The sequence below is a fragment of the Aspergillus chevalieri genome, chromosome 5, assembly GCF_016861735.1.
Source record: "Aspergillus chevalieri M1 DNA, chromosome 5, nearly complete sequence".
NCBI lineage: Eukaryota > Fungi > Ascomycota > Eurotiomycetes > Eurotiales > Aspergillaceae > Aspergillus > Aspergillus chevalieri.
Genome location: NC_057366.1, coordinates 2,762,336 through 2,788,481, shown reverse-complemented (window position 1 = coordinate 2,788,481; position 26,146 = coordinate 2,762,336). Strand labels below are relative to the sequence as shown.

At 50.3% G+C, this 26,146-nt stretch overlaps 8 protein-coding genes across 8 annotated transcripts; 4 read left to right on the top strand and 4 right to left on the bottom strand.

The window, feature by feature from the left end:
- Window positions 1–142: 142 nt before the first annotated feature.
- On the bottom strand, window positions 143–2,868 carry ACHE_50980S (putative C6 transcription factor; the record flags this gene model as incomplete). Its single annotated transcript, XM_043280757.1, has 4 exons — window positions 143–1,407; window positions 1,458–1,592; window positions 1,642–1,901; window positions 1,952–2,868. The coding sequence occupies 4 exons, from the start codon at window positions 2,866–2,868 to the stop codon at window positions 143–145; spliced, it is 2,577 nt and encodes an 858-aa protein (XP_043138304.1).
- Window positions 2,869–3,720: 852 nt separating this feature from the next.
- Window positions 3,721–5,526, bottom strand: ACHE_50979S (MFS transporter; the record flags this gene model as incomplete). Its single annotated transcript, XM_043280756.1, has 4 exons — window positions 3,721–3,983; window positions 4,044–4,375; window positions 4,432–5,035; window positions 5,112–5,526. 4 exons carry the CDS (start codon window positions 5,524–5,526, stop codon window positions 3,721–3,723), a joined length of 1,614 nt encoding a protein of 537 aa, XP_043138303.1.
- Window positions 5,527–7,481: 1,955 nt separating this feature from the next.
- ACHE_50978A (phosphoribosylformylglycinamidine synthase) lies at window positions 7,482–11,576 on the top strand (the record flags this gene model as incomplete). The annotated part of the gene is made up of 1 exon (XM_043280755.1): window positions 7,482–11,576. The coding sequence occupies one exon, from the start codon at window positions 7,482–7,484 to the stop codon at window positions 11,574–11,576; it is 4,095 nt and encodes a 1,364-aa protein (XP_043138302.1).
- A 339-nt stretch (window positions 11,577–11,915) lies between these two features.
- On the bottom strand, window positions 11,916–14,573 carry ACHE_50977S (putative gamma-tubulin complex component GCP5; the record flags this gene model as incomplete). Its single annotated transcript, XM_043280754.1, has 1 exon — window positions 11,916–14,573. The coding sequence occupies one exon, from the start codon at window positions 14,571–14,573 to the stop codon at window positions 11,916–11,918; it is 2,658 nt and encodes an 885-aa protein (XP_043138301.1).
- Window positions 14,574–14,828: 255 nt separating this feature from the next.
- Window positions 14,829–16,208, top strand: ACHE_50976A (glycosyltransferase family 15 protein; the record flags this gene model as incomplete). Its single annotated transcript, XM_043280752.1, has 4 exons — window positions 14,829–14,976; window positions 15,055–15,318; window positions 15,374–15,992; window positions 16,052–16,208. 4 exons carry the CDS (start codon window positions 14,829–14,831, stop codon window positions 16,206–16,208), a joined length of 1,188 nt encoding a protein of 395 aa, XP_043138300.1.
- Window positions 16,209–17,057: 849 nt separating this feature from the next.
- On the bottom strand, window positions 17,058–17,949 carry COX6 (cytochrome c oxidase subunit VI; the record flags this gene model as incomplete). Its single annotated transcript, XM_043280751.1, has 4 exons — window positions 17,058–17,176; window positions 17,249–17,366; window positions 17,524–17,569; window positions 17,750–17,949. The coding sequence occupies 4 exons, from the start codon at window positions 17,947–17,949 to the stop codon at window positions 17,058–17,060; spliced, it is 483 nt and encodes a 160-aa protein (XP_043138299.1).
- Window positions 17,950–19,795: 1,846 nt separating this feature from the next.
- ACHE_50974A (elongation of very long chain fatty acids protein) lies at window positions 19,796–20,919 on the top strand (the record flags this gene model as incomplete). The annotated part of the gene is made up of 3 exons (XM_043280750.1): window positions 19,796–20,203; window positions 20,259–20,541; window positions 20,594–20,919. The coding sequence occupies 3 exons, from the start codon at window positions 19,796–19,798 to the stop codon at window positions 20,917–20,919; spliced, it is 1,017 nt and encodes a 338-aa protein (XP_043138298.1).
- Window positions 20,920–23,046: 2,127 nt separating this feature from the next.
- ACHE_50973A (uncharacterized protein) lies at window positions 23,047–23,589 on the top strand (the record flags this gene model as incomplete). The annotated part of the gene is made up of 2 exons (XM_043280749.1): window positions 23,047–23,499; window positions 23,551–23,589. 2 exons carry the CDS (start codon window positions 23,047–23,049, stop codon window positions 23,587–23,589), a joined length of 492 nt encoding a protein of 163 aa, XP_043138297.1.
- Window positions 23,590–26,146: the final 2,557 nt, after the last annotated feature.

Sequence of the window (26,146 nt, the reverse complement as noted above, 5' to 3'; positions counted from 1 at the left end):
GAACAACTGAATTACCTCCCATAGAAACAAAGATATAACCGTGAAAACATACATAGTCATCCCAACCCAAACTCATGCAATTCCAAGAAATCCAAACCAAGTCAGTCATTAGAGAAACGAAGATAGAAGAGAACGCGAAATATCACCCCCATAAAGGCGGATGAATATACTCCGCCGCCCGATCCAAGATATTCGGTATCGTCCACTCCCCACTCGTCGAGCTCTCCGGCGTTGGCGGCGGTAGTGACCCCATCCCCGAAACAGGAATAAACCCACCCATAGCTGTCGTCGAGCCGGCATTCGGGTTCAGATACGCTGTCGTTGCCGCAGCGGTGGTAGGGGTACCCGTAGCATCAGCGCTGCCACCCTGGGCGGCGTATCGTCCAGGAGCGCCCTGGTTAGCAAAGGCCGCTTCGAGCTTCTCCAGTGCGCGGAGGGTCTTTGTAAGAGGCTTGGCCCATTGTGTTTGCGTGTCTGCGGCCACTGCTGCGGGGACGGGGGAGGTGGCATTGATGGCACCCGGGCTGGCGGCGGTTGTGTTGGTGGTTCCTGGGATTGTGTTGAAGACCGCGTTGCGGTCTGGTTGTTGTATCGGGGTGCCTCCCGGGATAGGGGATGTCATGGGGTTGCCTCCTGCTGCTGCTGTCGCGGCGGCTGCAGCAGAGGGGTCGCCTGATTCATAGACAGATTCATTACTGGCTCGCTCGGCGATGATGAGTTTGAGTTGTTGGAGGAGGGTCCAAAATTGTGTGTCTGTCTTGGACTCTTCGATGACGGCGAGGAGGAAAATGCAGCTGATGGCTCGCTGCAATGTGATCCATGATCGGGACGCGTGTGAGCTAATCGAATGCATTTCGACATACGCCTCGACCGTCTTCATTAGGTTACTGATGCAGTCAGCTCGCATCTCGGAGACTATGGAATCCGTCGTGTCGGCTGGTGACTTGAGCGCTGGCCTGCAGAGCTCGGATGTGAAATACGACGCGTGTAGCTTCAACACGACCCGTTCCAGATGTTCCGTCGCTGTAAGACAGTACTTGCGGTCGCGTAAACCTGGTTTCGCTTCGATCATGATCTTCTGGATTCTCTCCTTGTAGCCTTGGATAGTTTTTGGTGTCATTTGTGAGTGGAGGCTGAGCATTCGGCTGCGGACGACTTCCAGAGCGAGTGCGATGATTCTACAGAGGGTTTCGAAATACGACAGTTCGCCTAGCTGGGTACTCTCCCGGTATGCGATGTCGGGTTGGCTGACTGCTGTCGTGGACGGTCGATCATAGGAGAGTGAGAAATGGCTATCTTGCCATGCCATGGACCACCAAACGTGTCTTCTCCGGTATCGCTCAGCCGGTAAGAAGCGACTAGATTCGACGTGCAGACCAAGCGCCAGTCCCATACGTAATGTCATTCCTGTGAGAGTTAGTGACGTCTTGCAGGGTCAATTCCGGATTTCCACTTACCAAGAAGCACATAGGAAATTCCGGGGTTCATATTATAGGACAGAACATTGCCGATTATTAAGAGTGTTTGGATTGCTTCAATTGAAGGTTGTGACAGGAAGTTTGTCATTCGCAGGCATTGGTAAGAACAGCACACTGAATTCGTAAGCATAGCACTGCGCATCAGAAACAGATTAAGACATACCATATACTTGAGAGGTCAATTCTCTCTCTTTACTAGGGAGATCCGACGATTGACATCCCGAAGCAAGCACAGCGAATAAAAGACCTAAGAACGCGATCGTCACACCAAACGGTCTCTGCGCTTGAACAGGATCTGCTCGATACATCCCTCCTGTCGATGTTCTACTTTGCAAAAGTAGGTCGAGAATTCTTTCGAACTGACGGACATCTTCAAGGACGGGATAGATGGCGCCAGCGATATCTCGGTAGTAAAAGAAGAACCTGCATCCGTTAGTAACCGTCATGTGCTCAGACTCGAGGGAAGAACTCACTCCTTGCACTGTTGGTCACTCGGAAGCGCGCTGCAAACTGCACTGATATCAAACGTAGACATATCCGAGGACCAGAGATCCACAAACGGGTATGTAGCAGACTCATTATCCAAACCCAGCTTGGGCAAAATCCCTCCTTCCAGAAGAGTATGCAGCTGATCCGAACCCGACTTATTATTCAAAATGTATGCCAGGACCGATCTCGAACCCAGATGAACAGTCCCTTCACCCAGCGTATTCGCCGCATGGATACCCTCGCGCTCCGGCGAAGCACCTTTCGACCGGGTGCTCGCATCACCACTCTGCACACTCCCCGTCTCCAATATCGACCCACTCCCTTCCTCCGCCCTGTCCAACCCAACACGCAAATTCGTAATCGTCTTCTCCATCTCCCTCAACCGATTGCGAACGTTATCCCACTCCTCGCGCGCAATAGACACTCTCCCGTTCCCGTTCCCGTTCCCCGCCGTCGCCGCAGCCGTAGCAGAAACCGCAGCATTCCCTCGACTCGACAAACCCGGCTCCTGTTTCACCCGGATCGAAGGAGCACTACCATCCTCTACCGCAGACGTAGGCCCAACGACAGGACTATTCCGAAAAGTCTGCGGCACAGCGCTGCTAGTAGCTGCTGTTGTTGATGCTGCGGCCGCGGTGCGCTTCTTCACGGGCCGTTCGTACGAGCACAGGTCTGCGTGGTCGCGCTTCACGCAGCCATCACAGGGGAGGTTCCGGTCGCATTTGACTTTCCGCGCATGGCATGGGTAGCAGGCTTTTGGTTCACGCGCTTTTCGCTTCGTGCGGATGATAGCGTCGACTTGGGATTGCGGGAGTTCGGAGACGGAGCGGGATGGGCCAGCCGCCATGTCGGAGGTGGTGGCAGGAGAGTACGACATGGAGGGCTGATATGGCGATGCCATGGGAATTATTTCTTATTGTAAATTTGAAGTGTAAGTTCGCTTATATTCTGGAATGACACCCCTTATTTCGTTTTCGTCTTGTTGCTCGGCTTGGGTGTGCGCAAGGGCGATGAATGACCGAAGCTGTTACTGGACGGGATGCGGGAAGAATTGCGGAAATAAAAATCGACAACTGCAGGCTCTGTTATTATGGTTATTGTCGAGCCATGTCTTTTAAAAACATCGCTAGTACTGCAACTGCTGCTTCGCGAAAACGGAATAATTGATCTGTCCCCGGGCTTTGCGCTAATGAGTGAACCACCCCGTTGGGCGCGACGTCAAGCTTTGGTCGTTATTAAGCAGCCTGGCATCACGTGGCAACTAGCGGGGCCATCCGCAATAGGAAACCCTAGCCCTATTCTGTATACCTCTTTTGTACGACTTTGTACGCATAGTAGGAATTGTGCCTATTGGGAGATTAAGAAGTTGGGTATAATAATATTCCATATCGGCTTAATATTGAGAACCCATGGGCTTTATGACATATCAGGTGGAGCTGATCCGACATCGGGTTCATTAGAGGATGTACTCGGAGTATTCAGTAGTCTAAACGCTCTTTGAGTTCTGGTTATTATGAGGTTGAATTATAAAATTGGCTAGCTATCATTAAATCTATATATATTGTTTATAAGAAAACCTGTACAGGGTATCTCCTCAAATCGCCCGTGACCATAACAAAACGCCAAAGTCTTTTTTGAGAACCATAAATCATGAAACGATTAAAATAAAGACCAAAGAAACAGCCCATCTCAGAATCAAAAAGATATCAAATGGACCTCTAACGGACTATTATGAGGATACCTCGACAAGCGCTTAATGCTTCTCGGTGCCCTGCTGCTCCTCATCGTCGGCAAAGGCGTACTTGGAATACCGACGAATCGACTCCCCCTTGAAGTAGAAAACATAGGGAATGGCACAGCAAGCCAGCGCAAGAAAAGCAAGGAATGTACTGGCCCATTGGTAGCCCATGCGGTTGTACATCTGCTCGGTGAACAGAACCACACTGGCACCCCACATTGAACGGAGGAAGGTCTTTGCGGCAAGAGCAGATGCTGCTTGGTGCTGGTAGGTGTCGACTGCAATGTTATTAGCACTCTTTATTTCTTAAAGTTCGTAGTATAACAAATGGAGCATACCAAGGTAGTTGTTTGCCGAGTTGTACAAGAAGATGAAACCGAATCCGACAGGCCAGCCTCCAATGGCAGGTCCAAACCAATGAATCCTTGGATATGAGGTCCAGGCAAAGATGAAAAGACCGATTGGGATGAACCAACACGACAGCATCATCGGGATTAACCGCTTTTCGGCAGGAGGCTTTCCGTTATACTGTTCGGAGACCTTGAGATAATGCTTGTTGACGAAAGGCGCACACATAGCACTCATAACGACTCCGATGGCAAGAGGAATAAACATCAGACCAGTGGATCCGGCATTCCATCCTTTACCTTCCTGGTAGACGATCGGATAGCTGGGGAGGAATGGTTAGAATGAAGCCAAGTAAAAGAAGTGAGAAAGGCCACTTACGCAACAAAGAACATGTACAGCAGTCCGTACAGAACAGACATGTAGACGGAGATGAATAAGACGATGGGCTCCAAGAAAAGAAGCTGGAACGGCCGGAGAAGGACGATACGCAGCTTCTCGTTTATGGGCAGCGCATTAAGCTCTCCCTCAGTGACGTACTTTGGGTCGTTCTCAGCCTTCCTCAGTTTCTTTGCGCGTCGCTTCAGAATCGTGGGGGCGTAGGTCTCGGGAACAGTAACTGTGATCAGAAACCATGCGACACCAGACAGGATCAACTGCAGCCAGTATAGCCATCTCCAGCCGGCAGCATCACCCAAGAAGCCACCAACAAGCGGACCAATTGCAGGGCCAAGGAACGGAGCTGCAGAGAAGGCGGCCATGGGGACACCTCTTTCCTCGTTCCTCCAGAGATCGGCAAGTGTGCCACCAACCAAGGTCATTGGAGCACTAAAGGCAATACCATCGATCAATCTGCAGACGATGAGAGTACCAATGTTCTGGGCCACTGCGCAAGGGATAACAAAGACAACTGCAACAAATAGCGTGACGCCGTAGACCAGTCTGCGCCCCACCATTTCTGACATCGGAGCAAATACCATGGGACCTTAAAGATAGGTTAGCACGATGCTTAAGCCAAAGCCTGGGGAAAGAGATCGAAAAAAAAAAAAAAAAAAACATACCAACACCAAATCCAATGACGAAGACAGTGACAGTAAGGAATGTAACCTCACGAGAGACATTGAATGTCTCCATCACACCTGGGAAATCGGCCGTGACAACACTACTGGCTAAAGCGACAACGAAGCACGTAAACGCAACAACCATTGTGATGTACCACTTGAACAACTTCGACCAGTTCTTCGGGTTCTCTGGGTCGTCCTCCTTGAAGGTCACAAGCTTGTAATCTTCTGTTCTGCCATCGTTGGTTGTAACACGCTTGGGGATTTGCCCAGAAGCCGTTTCTCTGGTGTATTCTTCAAGGTTCGCGTTTTCGTTCAATTCACGGAGGGGTAGATCGACGGGGCCCAACGGGCCAGTGCCATCAGCCACAGACAGGGTCCGGCTCGAAGGGTTATGGGAGTAATCGTCCTGCATTTTGTCGTCTTGGATAAATGCACTCAATTTGTTGGACTGATTGAAACGTCTGGAGTCCCCAGATTAGGGGATATCAGATGGTCTTTATAGGCCATAACGCCGTCAGCCACATATCAAGCCAGAATCCATGGTCAGGGCAAGTATCAACAGAGATTCCCTTTTTGGGATGATATCGGCCCGGGTCTCCGTCGGCCCTATTTCGCTTTCCCGATCTGGAATTGGCACGCTAACCGGATCGGGTAACATATCACGACAGACTGCTTGTCGGAAGTTCAGCAGTCCACGCAAGGTTGTCTTCCGGAAAAACAGAGAGTAGTGGTGGATAAAAGGGTTTCATTCTCTCCTGGGCATAGTATATGATACGATGTTAGCGCCCATCTCTCTCGGGCCATAGAAGGACAGAAGCAAGTCATTCACCCAGCTAGGGAAGATGCTACTGCATACGGCATGTTCCGTGAAGAATTGGTCAAATTTGATTTAAATGAAGATAGAATTTTGGCGGGTCTCACGTCTATCCACTTTGGCCTTACGGGTGGTTCCGTGTTCCATGTGGCTCGACCCTTCTAGTACTACCTTAGGCCCAAACACAGATTGCCGTATGGGATGCTTTACAGTTTTGAATTCGGCTCACAGATTTTGTTACATACTCGGTGCCATTTTAGACCTGATGCCATTCATACATATTGTATTGATGCCTCTCATGGATTAGGTTCACGCTCGCGGTTGTCAACGCCCAGGTTAATCTTCGAGCGATGTTTTGGCCTCAATGTGGCCAGGTATAAGTGAATGTATCCAACAACAGTTCCCCCATGTACTCTGCAAGTCAAGTTTAGGGGAGCTCGTGACCTGCAGATCATTTTGCGCAAATATCAGTTTCTGCTCCATGCAGCATGCCGGACTGCAGAGCACGGAGTACGGAGTATGCTAACGTCGGGACATATTACCTCTTCGGGAAGAATTCTATGCATTCCGTTTCGGGAAATAAGCTGTTTGTCCTGCGCCAAGTTCTATATAAATTGATATCAGAATTCTCTGTCCCACGGTTCTCGTTGGTCTCCTTTTTCGAGACTCTGAGCGCTCCACTATCAATCATGGAGGCGTAAACATGTCGCCGGTTTACATTATGCGCTCGGCATGGACTCCGTGAATGCGCCGGTTTTCCATCTTGCCAAGTCCTTCCAAACAGGAGTCGAATACTCCCTGCGTATGTCGTTTGCTCTATCTCTTTTCTGTTGCTCATTTCTATGTTGGAGAGGGATTCGCTTTCCATCGATTGTCTCAATCATGGAACCCAGGATTTAACGCGGCTAAACACGGAGTAATGCTTTAAATGTATGTAAGAGTACGGGCCATGTTCCGTAAATTGGAATATCAGTGCCGTATGCGAACTATTTGCAGATCGAAGAGCCAATTGAGAGTCCAATTCCATTAGTTCTCCCCGTGGTGTTGCCGGAAATATATATTCACCAACGGCATTTTATATTGACTTTATCCACCTGCCACCCCTTTGGTTTGCTACCTGAAAAGTGCCTTCTACCCTAAATATCCCCCACACGCAGAAACATGGCAAATAAGCATACCGTCAACCCATCGTCATTCTCCGACGCCTCTTTACCAAAAGGGTAATCGAAGGCAAACGGCATAAGGTTTGTCCGATAAAGTCACGTGCTTGATAAGATAAGCCGGAAGCGGGATAGCGCGGGGCTTCGAGTGGCCGCGAAATTTTGACCCTCACTTTGTTCTGGACATTGTCAGCGCCTACGGTGGTTGTCTTGTGGCAGTTAATATTGTGCTCAAGACACGCCGTTTCCCAATTTATCAGCACCAGGTCACTTGATTGATTTGTTTCGTTCTCGAGCCGACCCCTCCACCATTCTCGATACCCCGTCGGACGTCTGATCGCCGCCGGAGAAAAAAAGTCGAAAAAAAGCGACAGGCCTTCGCGCGCCATCACGATGGCTGCTACACCCAGTAACGACGCCTTCCTGGCCCTTCCAGGCTCAGTCGCCTTCTCTCGCTCTCGGGGCCGTGCGGTTGCAGCAAGCATTGGAGCCCGTGAGGTCCGGACTCAATGGGTTCACTATGTCCATGCTTCGCAGCCGTTAGACGAGCGCCAGCAGAACATCTTGGACCAGCTCCTCCGCTACGGTGATATTACGGATATCCCAGAGACCTTCAGTGCCGACGAGGGTCCTTTCGATGTTTTCTACGTTTTCCCCCGGACGGGCACCATTTCCCCATGGAGTTCGCAAGCCACCGCTATCGCCCACGTCTGTGGCTTGCGCAACACTGTCAACCGCATTGAACGGGGTATGAAGATTTCGTGTTTGCGTGCTGACTCCGCGGAGTATAAGACTGGATACCAGGATGTCTTGCACGACCGGATGACACAGATTATCAGCCAGGATGAGCCCGATCTACAACAGATGTTCTCCGAACAAGCTCGCCAGCCCCTCCAAACAATCCAGCTCCATGGAAGCGACAAGTCCCCCAAGGAAGTTCTACAGGAAGCAAACAAGCGGTTGGGATTGGCCTTGGAAGAGTCGGAAATTGATTACCTGGCAGAGGCTTACGGTCCCAACGGTGCTATCGCTCGCGACCCTACTGATGTTGAACTGTTCATGTTTGCTCAGGTCAACTCGGAACACTGTCGCCACAAGCAGTTCAACGCCGCGTGGGTAATTGATGGACAACAGATGCCGAACAGTCTTTTCGCTATGATCAGGAACACACATAAGAAACACCCAGACCACACCGTCAGTGCGTACAGTGACAACGCGGCCGTGCTGGAAGGTGCCGATGCCGCATGGTGGGCCCCCGATTCCTTCACCGGGGAATGGAATCACACCAAGGAGCTGGTCCACTTCTTGGCCAAGGTTGAAACCCACAACCACCCTACAGCAGTCTCTCCCTACCCTGGTGCCGCCACCGGTTCCGGTGGAGAGATCCGTGATGAAGGTTCCGTTGGACGCGGATCGAAGCCCAAGGCTGGATTGGCTGGTTACTGTGTTTCCGATCTCTTGATTCCTGGCCTGAAGCAGCCTTGGGAGCTTGATGTTGGCAAGCCTAACCACATCGCAAGCGCCTTGGACATCATGCTGGAGGCTCCTATTGGAAGCGCTGCCTACAACAATGAGTTTGGACGACCTTGTACCGCTGGGTACTTCCGTACTTTGCTTACTGAGCTTGACATTGGAAACGGTGAGAAGGAGCTCAGAGGCTACCACAAGCCCATCATGCTTGCTGGTGGTGTCGGTACCGTCAGACCTCAGCACGCCATCAAGAAGCCGGATGCTGTCAAGCCTGGTGCTTTCCTCGTCGTCCTAGGTGGTCCTACAATGCTTATTGGGTTGGGTGGTGGTGCTGCATCTAGTATCACATCTGGTGAAGGATCCGCAGAATTGGATTTTGCTAGTGTGCAGAGAGGCAACGCCGAAGTGCAGCGGAGAGCCCAGGAAGTCATCAACGCCTGTGTCGCTATGGGACAGAACAACCCCATCAAGTTCATTCACGACGTTGGTGCCGGTGGATTGTCCAACGCCCTTCCTGAACTGATCGACGACTCGGGCCTGGGCGCCACCTTCGAGCTGCGTGAAATTGACAACGCTGACAAGAGCATGAGCCCAATGCAGATTTGGTGCTGTGAAGCTCAGGAGCGGTATGTTATGGCTATTGGTGAAGACAGCATGAACAAGTTCACTGCCATTGCCCAGCGTGAGCGCTGCGGCTTCTCTGTCGTCGGCCGTGGAGGCGGTACTTCCGAGGAAGAACAGAGACTCGTTCTTCTCGACAGAGACTCTCCCGAATACCCCAAGCCTATCGACCTGCCTTTGTCTGTCCTCTTTGGTAAGCCACCAAAGATGACGAGGGTTGTGGACTCCCGTAAATTGAAGCTGCCCGCCATTGATGCCAGTCTTACCACATACTTGCCTTCGTTGGCCGCGAACAGCGGAGAGCTCCTTGGTGAGGCCGTCAACAGAGTTTTGTCTCTTCCTGCAGTCGGCTCCAAGTCCTTCTTGATCACCATTGGCGACAGAACTGTTGGTGGTCTTACTGCCCGTGACCAGATGGTCGGCAGATGGCAGACTCCTGTCTCTGATGTCTCCGTCACTGCCACCTCGCTGCTTCCGGGCATGAAGACCGGTGAGGCGATGGCTATGGGTGAGAGACCGAACCTGGCTCTCATTTCCGGTGGTGCCTCCGCTCGGATGGCTGTGGCTGAGTCGCTCATGAACATTGCTGCTTCCGACTTGGTCAACCGTCTGAGCCAAGTCAAGCTGTCTGCCAACTGGATGTCGGCCAGCAGCCACCCTGGCGAGGGCGCTGCAATCTACGAGGCTGTGGAGGCCATCGGTATGGATCTCTGCCCCAAGCTTGGTATCAGTATCCCTGTTGGAAAGGACTCTATGTCTATGAAGATGAAGTGGAAGGATGAGGCCTCCAAGGAAGCTAAGGAAGTCACGGCCCCCATGTCCCTTGTCATCTCGGCCTTCGCACCTGTTGGTGACATAACCAAGACATGGACCCCTGCTCTCCAGCGAGTTGAGGATGTTGGCGAAAGTGTTCTCATGTTCGTTGACCTCTCGTTCGGCCGGAAGACGCTGGGTGGTTCTGCGCTCGCTCAGGTCTTCAACCAGGTGGGTGACGAGTGCCCTGACGTCCGTAACGTCGATATCTTCAGAGACTTCTTCGACGCTACACAGACGATGCAGGAGGCTGGCATCATCTTGGCCTACCACGACCGATCCGATGGTGGTCTGTTCACCACTCTCGCAGAGATGATGTTCGCTGGCCGCTGCGGTGTCGAGGTCATGCTGGACAACATCTGCCCTACCACCGACACCCGCAGTGTCGTCGAGACGCTCTTCACTGAGGAACTGGGTGCCGTGTTCCAGGTGCGTAAGAAGCACGAGATGCAGTTCCGCTCCTGCTTCGCCACCTGCGGCCCGCCTGGAGGTCTGATCCACAAGATTGGACGTGTCTCTGAAAAGTCCAAACAAAACCTCGCCATCTACAAGGGCGCTACTTTGATCTACCGCAACAGCCGCGCGAACCTGCAGCAAACCTGGGCTACCACTTCCCACCACATGCAGAAGATCCGTGACAACGCCGCCTGCGCCGACCAGGAGTTCGCCAACATCCTCGACGACGCCGACCCGGGTCTCTCCTGGAAGCCCACCTTCGATCCCAAGGACCGCGCCATGCCCGTCCTCACCAGCCTCTCCCAGTGGTCTCCCTTCAGCAGCAAGCCCCGCGTCGCCATCCTACGTGAACAAGGTGTCAACAGCCAGGCCGAAATGGCCTTCGCCTTCAACGTGGCCGGCTTCTCCGCCGTCGACGTGCACATGACCGACATCATCTCCGGCCGCGTCTCCCTCTCCACTTTCGCCGGTCTCGCTGCCTGCGGTGGCTTCTCCTACGGCGACGTCCTAGGCGCCGGCCAGGGCTGGGCCAAATCCGTCCTCCTGCACGACAACACCCGCAAGGAATTCCAGACCTTCTTCGAACGCCCCGACACCTTCGCCCTGGGCGTCTGCAACGGCTGCCAATTCCTCTCTCGCCTGAAGGAACTCATCCCCGGCGCAGCCAACTGGCCCAGCTTCGAGCGCAATGCCTCTGAACAATACGAAGGCCGCGTCGCTATGGTCCGCGTCTCCGACCCTGACCCATCGAACCCCAGCGTCTTCTTCCACGGCATGAACGGCTCCGCGCTGCCCATCGCCGTCGCCCACGGTGAGGGTCGTGCTTCGTTCGCACCGTCGTCGAACACGACTGCTGAGTCTTTCGTCCGTGATGGCCTCGCGCCTGTGCAGTTTGTCGACAACGCTACCCTCAAGCCCACCATGAAGTACCCCTTCAACCCCAACGGCAGCCCTGAGGGTATTGCTGGTGTGCGCACGCCTAACGGTCGTGTCTTGGCTATCATGCCTCACCCCGAGCGGACTGTTATGAACGGCATTGCTTCGTACTTGCCAGATGAGGCGAAGGAGTGGGGAGATATTGGCCCCTGGGGTCGTGTGTTCTTCAGTGCTAGGAGATGGGTTGGCTAGATTGGATGATGATAGTAAAAAGTCGACGGCGGTTCTTTTCTTCTTTGCCTTATTCTCTTTCTACGGTTGTGTTTCTTGGATCTGTTTCATTTTGCCATTTGCCTTGTCGAACTTTGATACCTTGAATGGTGAAAAAACTAAACTGAATGTCTTATGGTTTATGCATCATGTCTTCTATGCTAGTGTCAATCTACTATGATTTCAATTAAGCATTTTATCAATTAAATCATGCCCGTATAGTGTCTCGGCTCGTAACTTTTGAATCCCAGGTGCCAGTAGACGCCCTAAAACCACCCCAGATATCATGACACATAACCATTAAACTCCTAACTACGCCAATTAAAATGCTTCACGCTCCTTCCTCCACTCCAACTTCTCCGCCAGTATCTCCCAACTAGGCTGTCCATCAACACGTCCCACACTCTTCAGCCCAGCCGTGAGGAAGCCAACAGACCGATCGAATTCATTCTTCAAAGATCGTATCTGCTGCGGATATGATGCACCTTGTGTGGGGATGGTGCGGGTCGTGTTTCCTTGGTCGAACTCGTCATCTTCATCCTCGTCGGAGTCGGAGTCGCTCTGCTCCTCATCGTGCTGTTTCCGGAAAGACTTGCTGCTCTGCATTTGGTCGAGTTGGTTATCACCGTAATACACCGCTTGTAAATCCGCGAAGCGGACGCACAGGTCTAGAGTGTTGATAATAGCCTCATGCAGCGGAACGAGGTTTCTCGATAGCAAGCACTGATCTTCCATCGACGAAATATAAGCGCGATGAACAGCGATCATAGCATCAATGTCCTTCGACGAAGAAAGCTCCTTCCGCATTGCGCTCGTCGTAGTCGATATAACCACATCAACAATATGGCCGTAAAGGGTGTTCAGGAACCAGAGCATGCTATGTCGGACAGCGTAGCCTAACACGTGCGTTCTATCGGGGTTCTTTTCTGTAGAATTGCTGGGGTACTGGAGACGTTGTTTCACGGTCACGTATTGAGCTCTGCGGATCTGCATGAGAAACGTGGAGATGCGTTGATATGTGGAAATGGCGTCTTTTGTGATGACGTTGGCCACGGGCCAGGGAAGAATGTAATCGAATGATAGCACGTTCAGCATCTTCACGGACTTGCTTTGGACGTCAGGGTCTTGTGGTGAGACCTTGGAAGATCGGACTATGACCCTGGATGGGTCGACCAGGGGTAAAGCGCTGAGTGCGTGCTGCGCGAGTTCTGTGAGTAAGAAACGGTCATTCCAGGCGCCTTTTCCTCGATCGATTGATTCGAAGATCTTGTAGTCGATGCTCCCTGTGATGCTCATGTCTTTACAGAGGTAGATGTAATCCAGGGCTTGGAGGGAGGTCCATAATCCACATTGCTGGTCGAGTACTGCTTGTAGCCAGTCTGAGGTAACTGAGTGGTTTGCGCCGATCAATTTTTCGAATGCCGATTCCAGTTGCACGGAGAACGGCAGAGTAAACGACGATGAGGAATGGTGAGGGTATAGATCTCCAAAGGTAAGTGTACTTTTGCTGAGACGATCTATGTCTGTTGGAATGGCCTCCAAATGGCGCAAAAAAACCATGCTTTTGCCGGTAGTAAAGATCTTGTGAGCAACTTGGTGGAGGAATTTAGGAGCATTCGGTAGCTTAGAAGTCTCATCCAGCGTATACCAATCATGCCAGAGAGTTCGTAGATCGCGATCTTGGCCGTTCTCTAGGATAAAGAAAGTTTCTTCCACAGAGTCCAAATGTCCCGTTTCCGTCCAGAGCAGGATCGGGCGTATATAAGATTTGAAGCAGAAAAAGAATAGTTCTGCAAGCGACTTGAATTCATTGTCATCGCCAACAGCTTGTGTCATGCATACCAGGTCGTACAATAGATCAAGGCACTGTACGGACTGAGTCTGCACATCATGGCTGATGGTGGATACAAGACCCGCTAAGCTCAGAAGGACTCGTGACTCGCGTCTGACAACTTCCAACAGCTCTAGTAAGCTTACTGCGGCTGTCCAAGTCGGTGTTAGATATTGTGTCTGAGCTTTTGACAAGAAAGCGTCGAACTTTTGTAAAAGATCTTCAATGCCCCGAATGAAACTTTGAACATAGGCGACTGTTTGCGGGATTGTGATGAATCGCCTCAAGATATCGATCTGGGCTCCTATGGTGCTAAATGACCGTAGTAAACATGACAGTGTTTCGTTTGAGGAATGCGCAAGCGCATATGTGCGATCTACCTCGACGCTGTCGGCGGAACGCCAGAACAGAGACGTGGGGAGGCCTTGCAGCATGAAGATAGTCTCCCTCACAATCTGAAGTTCAGTAACAGGGCAAGAATAGTTTTCCTTAGGAGATAGTGCCGTATTATTTTCAGGCTTCCAGAACTGGACGTCTTTGATGGTGACGAGTACGCCTCCATCTTCTTCTGGTATGAATACCTCATCAGGAATCACATACTCCTCATCCAATGCTATCGACTCTTGGGGCAATATGCGGGGGACGGAAATTTCGCTGGACACCGATGAGACGTCATCTTCCGAAGATCCAGCACGAAAGTCTACGTCTTCCCAGATATCCTCCTCATCACAGTATGCGGTCCCAGCACGGTCTGCTTCGGACCAAGAAAGCGATTCCTCGACTTGTACGGGCTTCTGCGTCACGGTTTTATCTCGTTGCGGTTGCAGAACCGGACGGTCCGAGAGCTGCAGGAATAGAGATAAGATCTCCGGAAACCATGGACTCCGGTAGTTGTCCAGTTCGATCAGAGATGAACGCAGGTCCGTCGCCAGCTCATCTCTGTTCAGGACTCGGAATTTCTCCTGCAGTCCCTCCAGCTGTTTCGCAACTGCAAACTGATCCGTCCGTCCATACTGGCTAGCCTTGAACGTTTCCTCGATACGGCGTTTGAGATTCTTAGAACGCGATGTATTCTTTTTGTCTGGGGATTTTGTGACTGCTGTGATTAGCTGGTCCGTCAACGCGCTAATGTTGGCTGCGTGTGCCATGGTAAGGATGCACTGTAGTCAGTGCACATAGCATCCATTCCTGCAACTTCGTAGTATAACTGAATGACTTGTAATCGTCTTGGTGACGCGGTCTGGATGCGCGGGCGGTGGGTTGACGTGTTGTTCTGCCGACGCTAGTCCCCAATCAGGAAGGACATTAAATAAGGCCGCCTCTCCTTGTGGCGGCTCCTGAGGCTACAGTAGCTGGATGCTTATTTTTCATACTCCTTTTGTTTATCCACAATCGCAGTCAAGATGGCTGTTGCAAGACCCATCCGCATGCTGGGCGCAGCGTCCATTCTGCTGTGTCTCTTCCTTATCTTCCAACTTAACAAGGGCCCAACTCCTTTGGTCAGCCAGGGGAGGACATACAATGGCATGAAGTCGGACCCTCTCTTAGAACGTGCGTCGAATCCCTTTCTCCCTTGGCTTGTCCTATGATTCTTGGCTCAGTATGATACTAACAGATTTGTCTTACCAGCAACCGGAGAGCCCGAAGGTCAGTTATGGCGTGTGGACGACGGCGACTATTCCCCCAACAGCGCCAACTCTGCCCGCACCAATGCCGCGCTCATTTCCCTCGTACGGAACGAAGAACTTGACGACTTGATCCCCACAATTCGCGACTTGGAACGGACCTGGAACAGCAAGTTCAATTACCCATGGATCTTCTTCAACGACGTCCCGTTCACGGAGGAGTTCAAGAGGCGGACGAAGGCCGAAACGAAGGCGAAGGTTTACTATGGTACGGTCTAGAAACATACGCAAGCAAGGGAATGATATTCTAACGTTACGTTTAGAGCAAATCCCCAAGGACCACTGGTCGGTTCCCGACTGGATCGACATGGACCTCTTCTACGAATCTGCGGAGCTGCTGAAGGAGAAGGGTATCCAATACAGCGACAAGATGTCCTACCACTTGATGTGCCGCTGGAACAGTGGCATGTTTTACAAACACCCGATCCTCAAGGACTACCGCTATTACTGGCGTGTGGAGCCTAAGGTCCAGTACTTCTGCGATGTCGACTATGATGTTTTCCGGTACATGGAGGACCGCAACACCACCTACGGTTTCACCATCAACTTGTTCGATGCGCCGCAAAGTATCCCTAAGCTCTGGCCGGAGACCAAGAAGTTCATTGCCGCGAACCCCTCCTACGTAGCCGATAACAACATGATGGAGTGGTTGACGGATGACCAGCTGCGGCCTGAGCACACCAAGGAAGCTAACGGCTACTCCACCTGCCACTTCTGGTCGAACTTTGAAATCGGTGACTTGGATTTCTTCCGGGGTGACAAGTACGAGGCATACTTCCAACATCTGGATCGTGCTGGTGGTTTCTTCTACGAGCGCTGGGGCGATGCGCCGGTTCACTCGATTGCTCTGGGTCTATTTGAGGATGCAGCCAAGGTTCACTGGTGAGTCGAAATTCGACCTAACACTTCATTTACTATAGTACTGACTCATGGTGTCACAGGTTCCGCGACATCGGATACCGCCACACCCCATACTTCAACTGCCCCAACTCCCCCAAGTGCTCCGGTTGCACTCCCGGCAAGTTCTACGACGGCGAACCCTTCCTGGCCAAGGAAGACTGCCGGCCAAACTATTTCAAATACGTCGGAACGCATTAAAAAACGCCGGTACATTCGTCTTTTCCTCTCCGAATACAACACCTCTACCACAGGCTGGAAAACTCCCCCAGCTTGCTCTGATCCCATCGGACATGAACATACTCGAATTTTCACGGCTCAGCATCGCGATGCGGATTTCAGTGTCATGACCAACTGATTTGTTTGCATCACATACCCAGCGTGCATGAGGATAACCTATTCTGTTGAAAGCTATAGAAACATAGGCGGCGTTTGGGAAGAGGATGAGCTTTTTGTTTTTGTCGTTTGTGTTGTACTTGTTTCGTTCTAGCTTCTATTAGTATATCAAATTGTATTTTCGGGTCAGTGGATCGATTGTTTTGCTGTGTATGTATTTAGCTATCTATGGCGTGTGTTCGTTGAGTGTCCATATTTCAAAATCCAACCATTATTACACTTTACTCTGTTTTTGTTAAGCCATTTGGTAATCCAATCGAGTACTCAGAAATTCAACTGCGTAGGCAGCCTACAAAGTACAAATGCCATTCAGATATCTAGAAAGGTACAGGTATAGAAGATCAAGAAAAGAGAAAACCACATCTGCATCACTCATTTTTCATTTCCTCCATCCAAGTAGAAGCCGAGCCAGACGACTTACTCCAGAACAGGGAAAAACGTCACAATCAACAGCAGGACAAAAAGGAGTAAAAGAAACAAGAATGGGGGACCCTAACTCCACCCAACTGCATTTCTAGAGTATGTATACAGCTTTCCTATCTTCATAGATATGATGATAATCGGAACATTTGAGGAAAGATTTCCGGGTTCTAAATAGAATAAGGGAAGTGGGATATGGTATGGGAACGAAGCGAGCGAGAGCATGTGACATGTTTACTGCTCGCTGGGGTAGAGCTCTTCCCGGAGAGCAACGCCAAGCTCCTGGCGGAGCGTGTCGAGGGCCTTGAGGTATTGCTCGTACTGCTCCTGGTTCTCGACCTTGGCCTTGACGCCTATTTCAGAAGTATGGTGAGTATTGTCCAACAGCGAGTATTATGTTGGGGAGTACAGGAATGGGGACACACCCTCGAAGATGCGAACAGCGGTGGGGAAGTCGTTGACGCGGCGGGCAGCCTTCAGGGCAGCAGTGAGGACCTCAACGGAGGGGACAAGGTCGTAGGCGAAGCAGTTGTTGAGGTTACGCTAAAGGACAGGGAAGACCGTGTTAGCCGTATGATTCGTTCCAGATGTGATTTAGTGACAGGCCACCAGCAGGGATGTCCAACTGTGACCACACGATCCGACATAAAACGAACCGTGTGTTTCCGTATGTGCGAGTGGACGGAACGGTTCAGCTTACCTGGAGCTCGAAAACATCCTGGACACCGTCGAATTCCTTCTCGAATCTATCATTGAGCAGTCAATGCCATGTTCCTGGTACGATATCCTTTCCACCCCAGAAAGTATTTATAGCCAAGCGGAGAGAGAAGGGAGTGCGGAAATCGTTTGCGATTTACTTTCACTCCCGATAACTCCCGCAAAGCCAAACCCCCCATTCAATGGCTCGCTAAAAAGTGACTGCATACCTGGCAGAGAACTCCTCATACGTCTCGTCATCGTGCTGACCGGAGCGGCGAATCGAGGTGGTGCTGAAGCCGGGGCGGTTGATAGCCAGAGCCACGGGGGTCTGCACCCGGGATGCAGACCGGGGCAATTGGGAAGCTCTGACAAAGCTGGAGGGGCGGACGGCGCGCGTCGCAAGACGGAAGAGGGAAGTCGAGGCCATTGCGAGAGTTGGTTAGGTCAGGACGGATTGTGGCGTGCTGGGGCGGACGGCGGGGGGGGAGAATGGCAGGACGGGGAGCAAAGACCGTTTTGGCGAGGTTGAGGTCAGAGAGGGAACAACCGACTGCGCTAGGTTTTTGCGGATGGTGTGAGGTTGTTGATGCCTTGTTGCCTCAGGATGCATTGCTTGCGGCTCCCGTCGATGCCCGAACTAGGGGTGCCTGAGGCCCTCGCAGTGTCATGATTTCTATTTATGCGCCGTGATTGGTTGGGTCATAGATTGATCGAACTGAACTCTGATTGGTTGAGACAGCTATCATAGACAAAGGTATCGACAATATACTAATCAAAGATGAGGCACTGCATGGTCTTCAATAGTGTTGAGAGGTGTACTCTTTGGCATAGCTAAATATCGAGGTTCGTCTCGATCGAGCCTGTCGGGATATTCTACGCTATGTCCAGCCGTGAGCCACGAGGCCAGAGGCCCGTGTACATAATTTAGGCCATTAAATGATCGATAATCATTGGAGCTAGGTTAGTTCTAATCTATGGGATATTTTGTTGAGCACTCGAGGACTCAGGATCCTACCGTCAATTGCAAGTTTTGACAGCCGCAGAAATATATATAGGTTCACTGCAACTACTCGGGTTGTACCATACTCAGTGAAACGACATAGGCCTCTATAGTGTGCTTATAAACTAGATCATGGTTTTGTAACCTCGCACAGCTTCGTAAGGAACTGTATTACGAGTGAGATGCGACGTAAAGGGTTTCACATTGAACCAGCAAATTGACGTAGATCACAATCCTCGTGCACGCGGTGAACCATCCCCAGATCAGCATCATCCGCAGGGTGGAACTGAAAAAGCCAGTGTTAGAGCAGTTCACTAGATATTGAGAACACTCGCCCCAGGCGGCAACCATCGGCAGTCGAAAAATGTCGTCGGCCTGTTTCCTCAGATTACCGGAGGATTTCCGGGAATTGGGACCCTGGGTTCTCCAATATTGTACCGAGCCTGCATTTATTAGCTGCCAATAAGCCTAATAGGGCTAGGATCTGTCCCCAACGAACGTTTCACGTTGGCCGATTGGAACGATATGATTGAGTTCGAGACCCCAAAAATGAGCTTGATTGGTTCCGGTCAGCTAGATTCAGCATGCAGTATCATTGACAAAACCAAATGAATCGCAAAAAGTAGATATTGTTGTATCAAGATGGGGCGATCTGAGACTGAAAATTGGTAAGCTTCAATTTGCAGTGCATGTGAAAATTACCCCATACGGTAAGCGTGTGGTTTACAGTAGGATTGTTGCACAACAGCAACGCTGGTGTACATGTAGCTGCCATTGACATGGGATACAATAGAAGTAACAGTAGGGTTATATAGAGAAAAGCACAGAGTACTCTTCTGTATACAGAGTAAATAGTGCAATGTATAAGCTGGATGCAACCGGAAGCCCGGAATAGCACATGATCCTCCGAGGCCGAAAAAGGACTAGTGCCATCTGCCCCTTTTGCGGCGTCCGGCGCTATCCCCCTTTTGGAGGGTCAGACTGTCCTCTCCAAAAACGACACGCAGAGAATAAGAAGAAAGAAATATTCGACTCTCTCGTCGGCCTCTCCTTGCTTTTCTTTCCTTCTTCTCTTCTCCTTTCTCTCTTCTCTTCCCTCTCTATCGCATTTTTCTTCCATTCCTTCTTTTTTCTCTTCGTTTCTTGCTGCTTCTCGAAGCGTTTCCTTCCCTTTCTCCTTCCTCCCCTGCCCGTGTTTTCCGGGGACTTCCAGCTGTCGCGCTTTTTCTGTTTGCCTGATTCGCACCGGGAAAGGGTCAATTCGACTTCCACAATGGCACTCGAGTTCCTGCAGGACTACCGTCCGACGATTGATCGGCCGTTTGGCATTCAGCTATGGCCCATCTTCGACAAGGCGTTTGAGTATGTCATGGGTTATCCCGCGAGCCAGTTCGAGTTCGTCCGCGGCGAGACCCCCTTCTCGACCATCGAGTCGACGGGTGTCATGCTCGTCGCCTACTATATCATTATCTTCGGAGGTCGCGAGTTGATGAAGAGCCGTCCGGCGCTCAAACTCAACACACTGTTCATGATCCACAACCTCTACCTGACCCTGATCAGCGGAACTTTGTTGGCTTTGTTCATTGAACAGCTGCTGCCTACGATCTGGAGAAACGGTATCTTCTACGCTATCTGTGACTACAACGGTGGATGGACTCAGCCCCTCATCGTCATTTACTATGTAAGGGATACCGATCCGATCGGGAATCTGCGGAATGGAGCTAACATGAAGCTAGCTCAACTACCTGACCAAGTACCTCGAATTGATCGACACCGTTTTCCTCTTCCTCAAGAAGAAGCCTCTGACCTTCCTCCACACCTACCACCACGGAGCCACCGCTCTTCTGTGCTACACTCAGCTGATTGGTTTGACTGCGGTGCAATGGGTTCCCATCACCATCAACCTTCTCGTTCACGTTGTGATGTACTGGTACTACTTCCAGAGCGCCCGTGGCGTCCGCATCTGGTGGAAGGAATGGATCACCCGTCTGCAGATCCTGCAGTTCGTCATTGACCTTGGTGAGTAATTGATGTGACATATCCCGAGAATTCAGCTAATCAGGACCCGCAGGCTTCATCTACTTCGCTTCCTACACCTACTTCACGAGCACCTACTTCCCCTGGATGCCCAACGCTGGCAAGTGCGCCGGTGAGGAATTCGCTGCTTTCGCTGGAATGATCATCATCACTTCCTACCTCGTCCTGTTCATCTCGTTCTACATTGCCACCTACAACAAGACTGCTAAGGCTGGTCGCCCTCGCCGCAACACTGGCCGCCAGTCTCTGATTGACATGAGGAACGCTGAGATCCCCACTGTCGGTAGCCCTGCCGGTGACAAGAACGCGACGACCACTGGCCGGTCGAACGGTCCCGTCACCCGCTCTCGCAAGGCATAAACGCCCTGCTCACACGGGGTGGATATAACGTTAGCTCTTGTGGCTCACCTTGTCCAGTCGCATCTCCCCGCAGGAATCGTGACAGGAGCACAGCATAATTCTAATCTAAAGGCCCCTCAAGGCCATCTGCTACTCTGTCGATGGCCATCGGAGGTTTTTTGCTTAAAGGGTGCGAAGACCACGAAGGGCACCACTTCTTTTTCTCTCTTCCCTTCGGTTTTGTTCTCTTCTGGTGACTACATATTTTATATTGTTTAATGAATGAACCTTACGATACTGGTCGCTTTCTGTCTTGCGACCAAGGCATGCACGGCGCTATTGTGACAGTGAGGATAAACGCTTTGGCGGAAGATGGCGGTGATCTTTTTTCCTTCTTTTAGGAACGCTGTTCGAGTCGACGGCTTCCTAGACTGTATTTTTTTCCTTTTATTTTCTTCTTCGTGTCTTCTTTGTTTATTTTTCGGGCTGCTGGCAGCGGTCCTTTTGCTTTTATTTGAGTGTAGCATTTATAGATGATAGCAAACGTATATGTAATCGGTTATGTGTACTCTACATTTCCCTTCAATGCTTCAAATGTGTCATGTTCTGCTTAGCCTTGATTGGATTCTCCTAATGCGAAAGTCGCCTTGGGTGATCCTCTCTTCATTTCGGTTGGAAGCCGGAGCGAGGTAAATCACTTGGAGAACAGAAGAACGGTCTTATGTAGATTGCCCTAAACATTTCGGTCTCAAACCGATGATCAGCAGTTCTGCCCCGGAACTAACATTGACCAATATACTCTGGAGTGATAGTAATAGCAACCAAGTACTATAGCTGTCACTCCAGTGGTCTGTGTGTACATCCATTCCTGACGGTAGTCGATGGGCGTGGTTAACGCACTTAACGTAGGTCGAATGGGTGTACATCGAATCAATAAACATTATCATTGCATTCTACTTCATACAAATTCAGTCCCAGTACCCATAGAATGATAATCAAGAAGACAACCAGCAGAAAAAGACTCCATTCAGTGCAAAACACACAGACCATTCTCCTTTGGAACACCGTCGAAGAAGCAGTCATAGTAGTAGGAGTACGTGAGATTGAGCCTAACCTTTTCATAATCCCGAGCCTGCAGGGGACAGATAAACCTGTCAGCCAGAAAGCGTACCCAACATGGGTAGATAAAACCTCACCATAGTATCAACAAAGCACTCCATGGTATTAACCTCCCGTCTGATCCACGTTTCCTGATATTTTGATAGTGGCCCGTGCTCTGGAAGCGTCTGCGCGGAATCGAAAGACCCAAAGCACTCTATCAGGCATTCCCATAGACTCTCCCGGAGACACCATCATGTTCCTGTCTCGCGTCGCCGTGGTAGAAACTCGCCCTGTGAATATCGTAGAGAATACTGCGGATTTTGTCCAGGCAATGCTTTCAGTAGTTGGATAGGTCTATGTGCTACAGGTTTGGGATGTACTCGATTAGGATGGCGTTGGGCGGCAGCTTGTCGTCGAGGAACATGTGAAGCTGACCAGATAGATGGTTGGGTTTCTGTGATTGTTCCGTAGAAATCTGGAGTGACTCCTTGTGAGCAGAAAGCCTTTGACTTGCAAGCGCTGGTAGGCGGTAGACTCGCGGACGAACATGTCTATTTCGCGGTATTTGCGAATCCATCTAGACCAGCCTCTATCGCGATACTTGAAGAAGAAGCAATTAGCAATGCAGTCACTAAAAGAGCAGGGTTAGCTTACCACTTTCATCACACAGGGTTTTCCATGCATGGCAACTTTGAAGATGGCAGAGTACTTGGACTCTTTGAGCTTCCGTCTACCAAGCTCAAACATACTCGTTACAAGTCCACTTTGCCCTCTATCTGCTTATTTTACTCTTTGATACGATACTAAAGCCACGATGGCTGATGAACTTGGCGAAGTTGGACCTTCTGATGTGATGGTTCTCGAGATACTCAAATAGTCGAAGTACTCTGTCGTTTTCAATATTGTTTTCAAGGTGGAGGTTCATGGAAGACGTCTGTGGTGAAAGTGGTAGGCCGACTGTCCCATCTCACTACTACGTTTGCTAAACTCTCTTAAGTTCCGTGGTAGAGTCCATGCCAATTGGGATCCTAAATACCTGAAGTAGACATGCTTGTTCGTGAATCTACCGCGTATCGATGTCTGAAAGCAAAAGGATTCTCCCAGTCAGGCGTTATCCCTGATTCCTACGGAACAATGACGAACATGCAACCAGCTCTCTGGCTAAATCTACACATGTCTCTCGAGGACGAGCTGCCTCCAGATGCCGTCCTGGTTGAGTATATCCCAAATTCGCAGCACATAGACTTATCGAATTACTCAAACGAACGCCTGCATACCCTGCGCGACATCCATTATGAGATTCATCAGGCGAGAGTTTATCACGGCGACGCGTATCCGAGAAATACGATGATATCTATGGGAGACTCGGGAGAGGAGGATAGGGTGCTCTGGGTTGATTTCGATTCCTCACAGACCCTTCCGGAGGTCACTCTTACGGAGAGACAGGAAAAGTGGATCAAGCGAGATGTTGATCTCATGGAAAATTTCGTTGGTGCTATGGTACGTGTTCTATCATTTCCGGGCACAGATTTGACTGATAGATTCCCACAGGCAAAGCATCACGAAGAAGACCGGCTGAATATCGCATAATCGTGTTATTATGGCTACTAGAATGATGGAGTTCCACCGAATGGAAGAGCTGAATTAGGTCGATACTGAAGGGAGCATGCCGACTATCTTATTTTGTTCATGGATATTTTACAGATGAATTCACGGTTACTTGATATGGCCATTTGCAGTCGGACATATGGTGGATAGAACAACTCATCTCAGACATACTGCATACAAAGTACCCACAAAAGTACTCGACGCTAAGAAGTCGAGAATCCGGTTTTCTTTCTCTCGGTGAGAACTGTATCCCTTAACCGGCGCCTTCACCCGTTACATGAACGGAAGATGTAGGAAACGAACAACACCTCATACGATGCACGCAGAGTCGAAATAGCGGTATAGTAATGAGAACTCCCAATCCATATTGACATATTCCATCTGACCAATAAAAACCCCGATGAAATAAAATCCTGCATGTACGGGCCATCAACTCCATACCGAATAAACGATTTGCATTAGTCCCGGCTCGGGGAAAACGGTCGATAGTACCTTGTGGAGACTCGATACCGCTATGCCGCTTCGGCCGGGACCTGCTATTTTAGTTCTTTTTGTCGTTTTCGTTTTTAACGGTTCGTATATTAACGGTTATAGTAGTCTTGAACCCGATTGCTGCGGATTAAACGGATGACAGGTTTGACAGGGTAGTTTGTGAGGCGTACCTTGATGTCATGGAATTGGGCCACTTTTCTGTTGTTTTAAGCGGTATTGGACGGGGAAAGTTTGCGCCCATGCAAACTCGACCGTATGCTATCAGATAGGTCGGAGATAATCTGGGGGAATTAGGGGAAATGTGACCCCTCCAGAATCGCGACAGTCAGGCGCAAGGAGGGGACTAAGGTTCGCCATAAGGTTGTATACGAGCTCTACGTCGAGAATACGTATCACGGAGTAAGTGGTGGAAATTGCGTTTGTAAAGGGGGATAGAATCTAGAAGGTTGGAACGAGAGACGACACGTAGACACGTCGAAGAATCTGCAATGTGTGCGTATCCTGCATGCTTTGCTTTACTGTTTGTGTATATGCATTGCACATGCTTATTTTCCCGCATATAAATGATTCATGTAACGGAAAAAATTTCAATCGTGACTTCATTCGAGGATTGTTTGCAGACCGACTGTTCGTATAAAAAACTCATTCAGAGTAAGCTTGACGCACCGTAGGACCCTGAATAAGCCTCTGCGAGATCTTGACCTTCGAAACTCGTAACCCCAGAAGGCGATGCTTCCCGTTGTGGCGCCTAGGAAAGCAGAGCGTGACCAAGGCAATGGGTAGTTATAATAAGCGCTGGCAGTGACCGTACCGTGACTAAGTGGAAGGAATGATAACTTCACACAGCCCTGTTGTCGCTGTGTTTGGGGTCGGGGGCTGAATATGCACCACTCTACTGAGTCCAGCGGACATGTGTTCTGAGATGATTGTGTCCTGAAAGCCCTCAAACTCACCCAGGATGCGGTAGCCAATGTCTCTATTGATGTGTTTGCGCGTATATGATATGCTTTAACTTTGCATGAGGTAGATCTAAAGCAAGGAAATGTCAGCATAATCTTCTGCATGTCCAGCCACAAATCTAGAGATGGTGTTTGTTTTCAAGCGCAAAAGCACTGCTGCGTTACGGCTGATGCTAAGCGAGTCTCGTGAGTTGGAGACGCCGACGACGCGACAACAGTCATCGCTTTCTCATTCAATTAGATGATAGTCCGGGCTCTGCTCTATACTCCATACCCTGCACGATGATGATCTTTCCTACCTTAACCGTCAATACCGATGGCTTAGATAAACTGTGTCCATTGAGGCGTGTCAATTTCGAGATGTTCGACTGATGCCTATCCCAGATTCCTCATTGATACCACTGGAATCCAGCAGCACTCCAGTCTCTTGTGGCAGCTGCAAGGGAGCCGAATTATGCTTTGTTGCAGGATGTATCAATTACAATCTCTCATTTGCAGACAAAGTGAAACCGCATTCCCCACGATAAGTCGATGTCTCTCGGAGATTTACTCGAGCCAGTAAGATCGACTGGACGATAATTCCTGCAATGGAATCACAAACGGAAATCCCGGACCTACAAAGTGCTATATTCTGCACGTACTGTACATGTTTGTATTATCGACTCCGCAAATTGCAGACATTCTCTGGAAGATGCCGTTTCATCCAAGAAGCACGGGTAATATATTACCATATGTGTTTGGCGGATGGTGTGTTTGAGTTATACACGCTCCACCATCTTAGTGCAACGGCGGCTCGCTTGTACCAAGGTACCCAGACTCAGAATAGAACCATTATAGGAACAAGAGCAGCTGGGGAGTGCTATCGGTTCTTCTCGATCGCAGGTATCACAGGTATATGTGGTGTAATCATACCCGGGAGATCAATAATCGGAGCGGCCGCACGAACTGACCTGTGCGGCACTTCCGTTTTTTTAAACCGGAGGTCTCTCCGGCAATAATAACGATTGATAAATGTCACAATCTGTCTGAACCTGGAACATCTCTAGCCGAAGAGGAGAAATGAGGAGACCAGGAGATCAAGTCGAAAA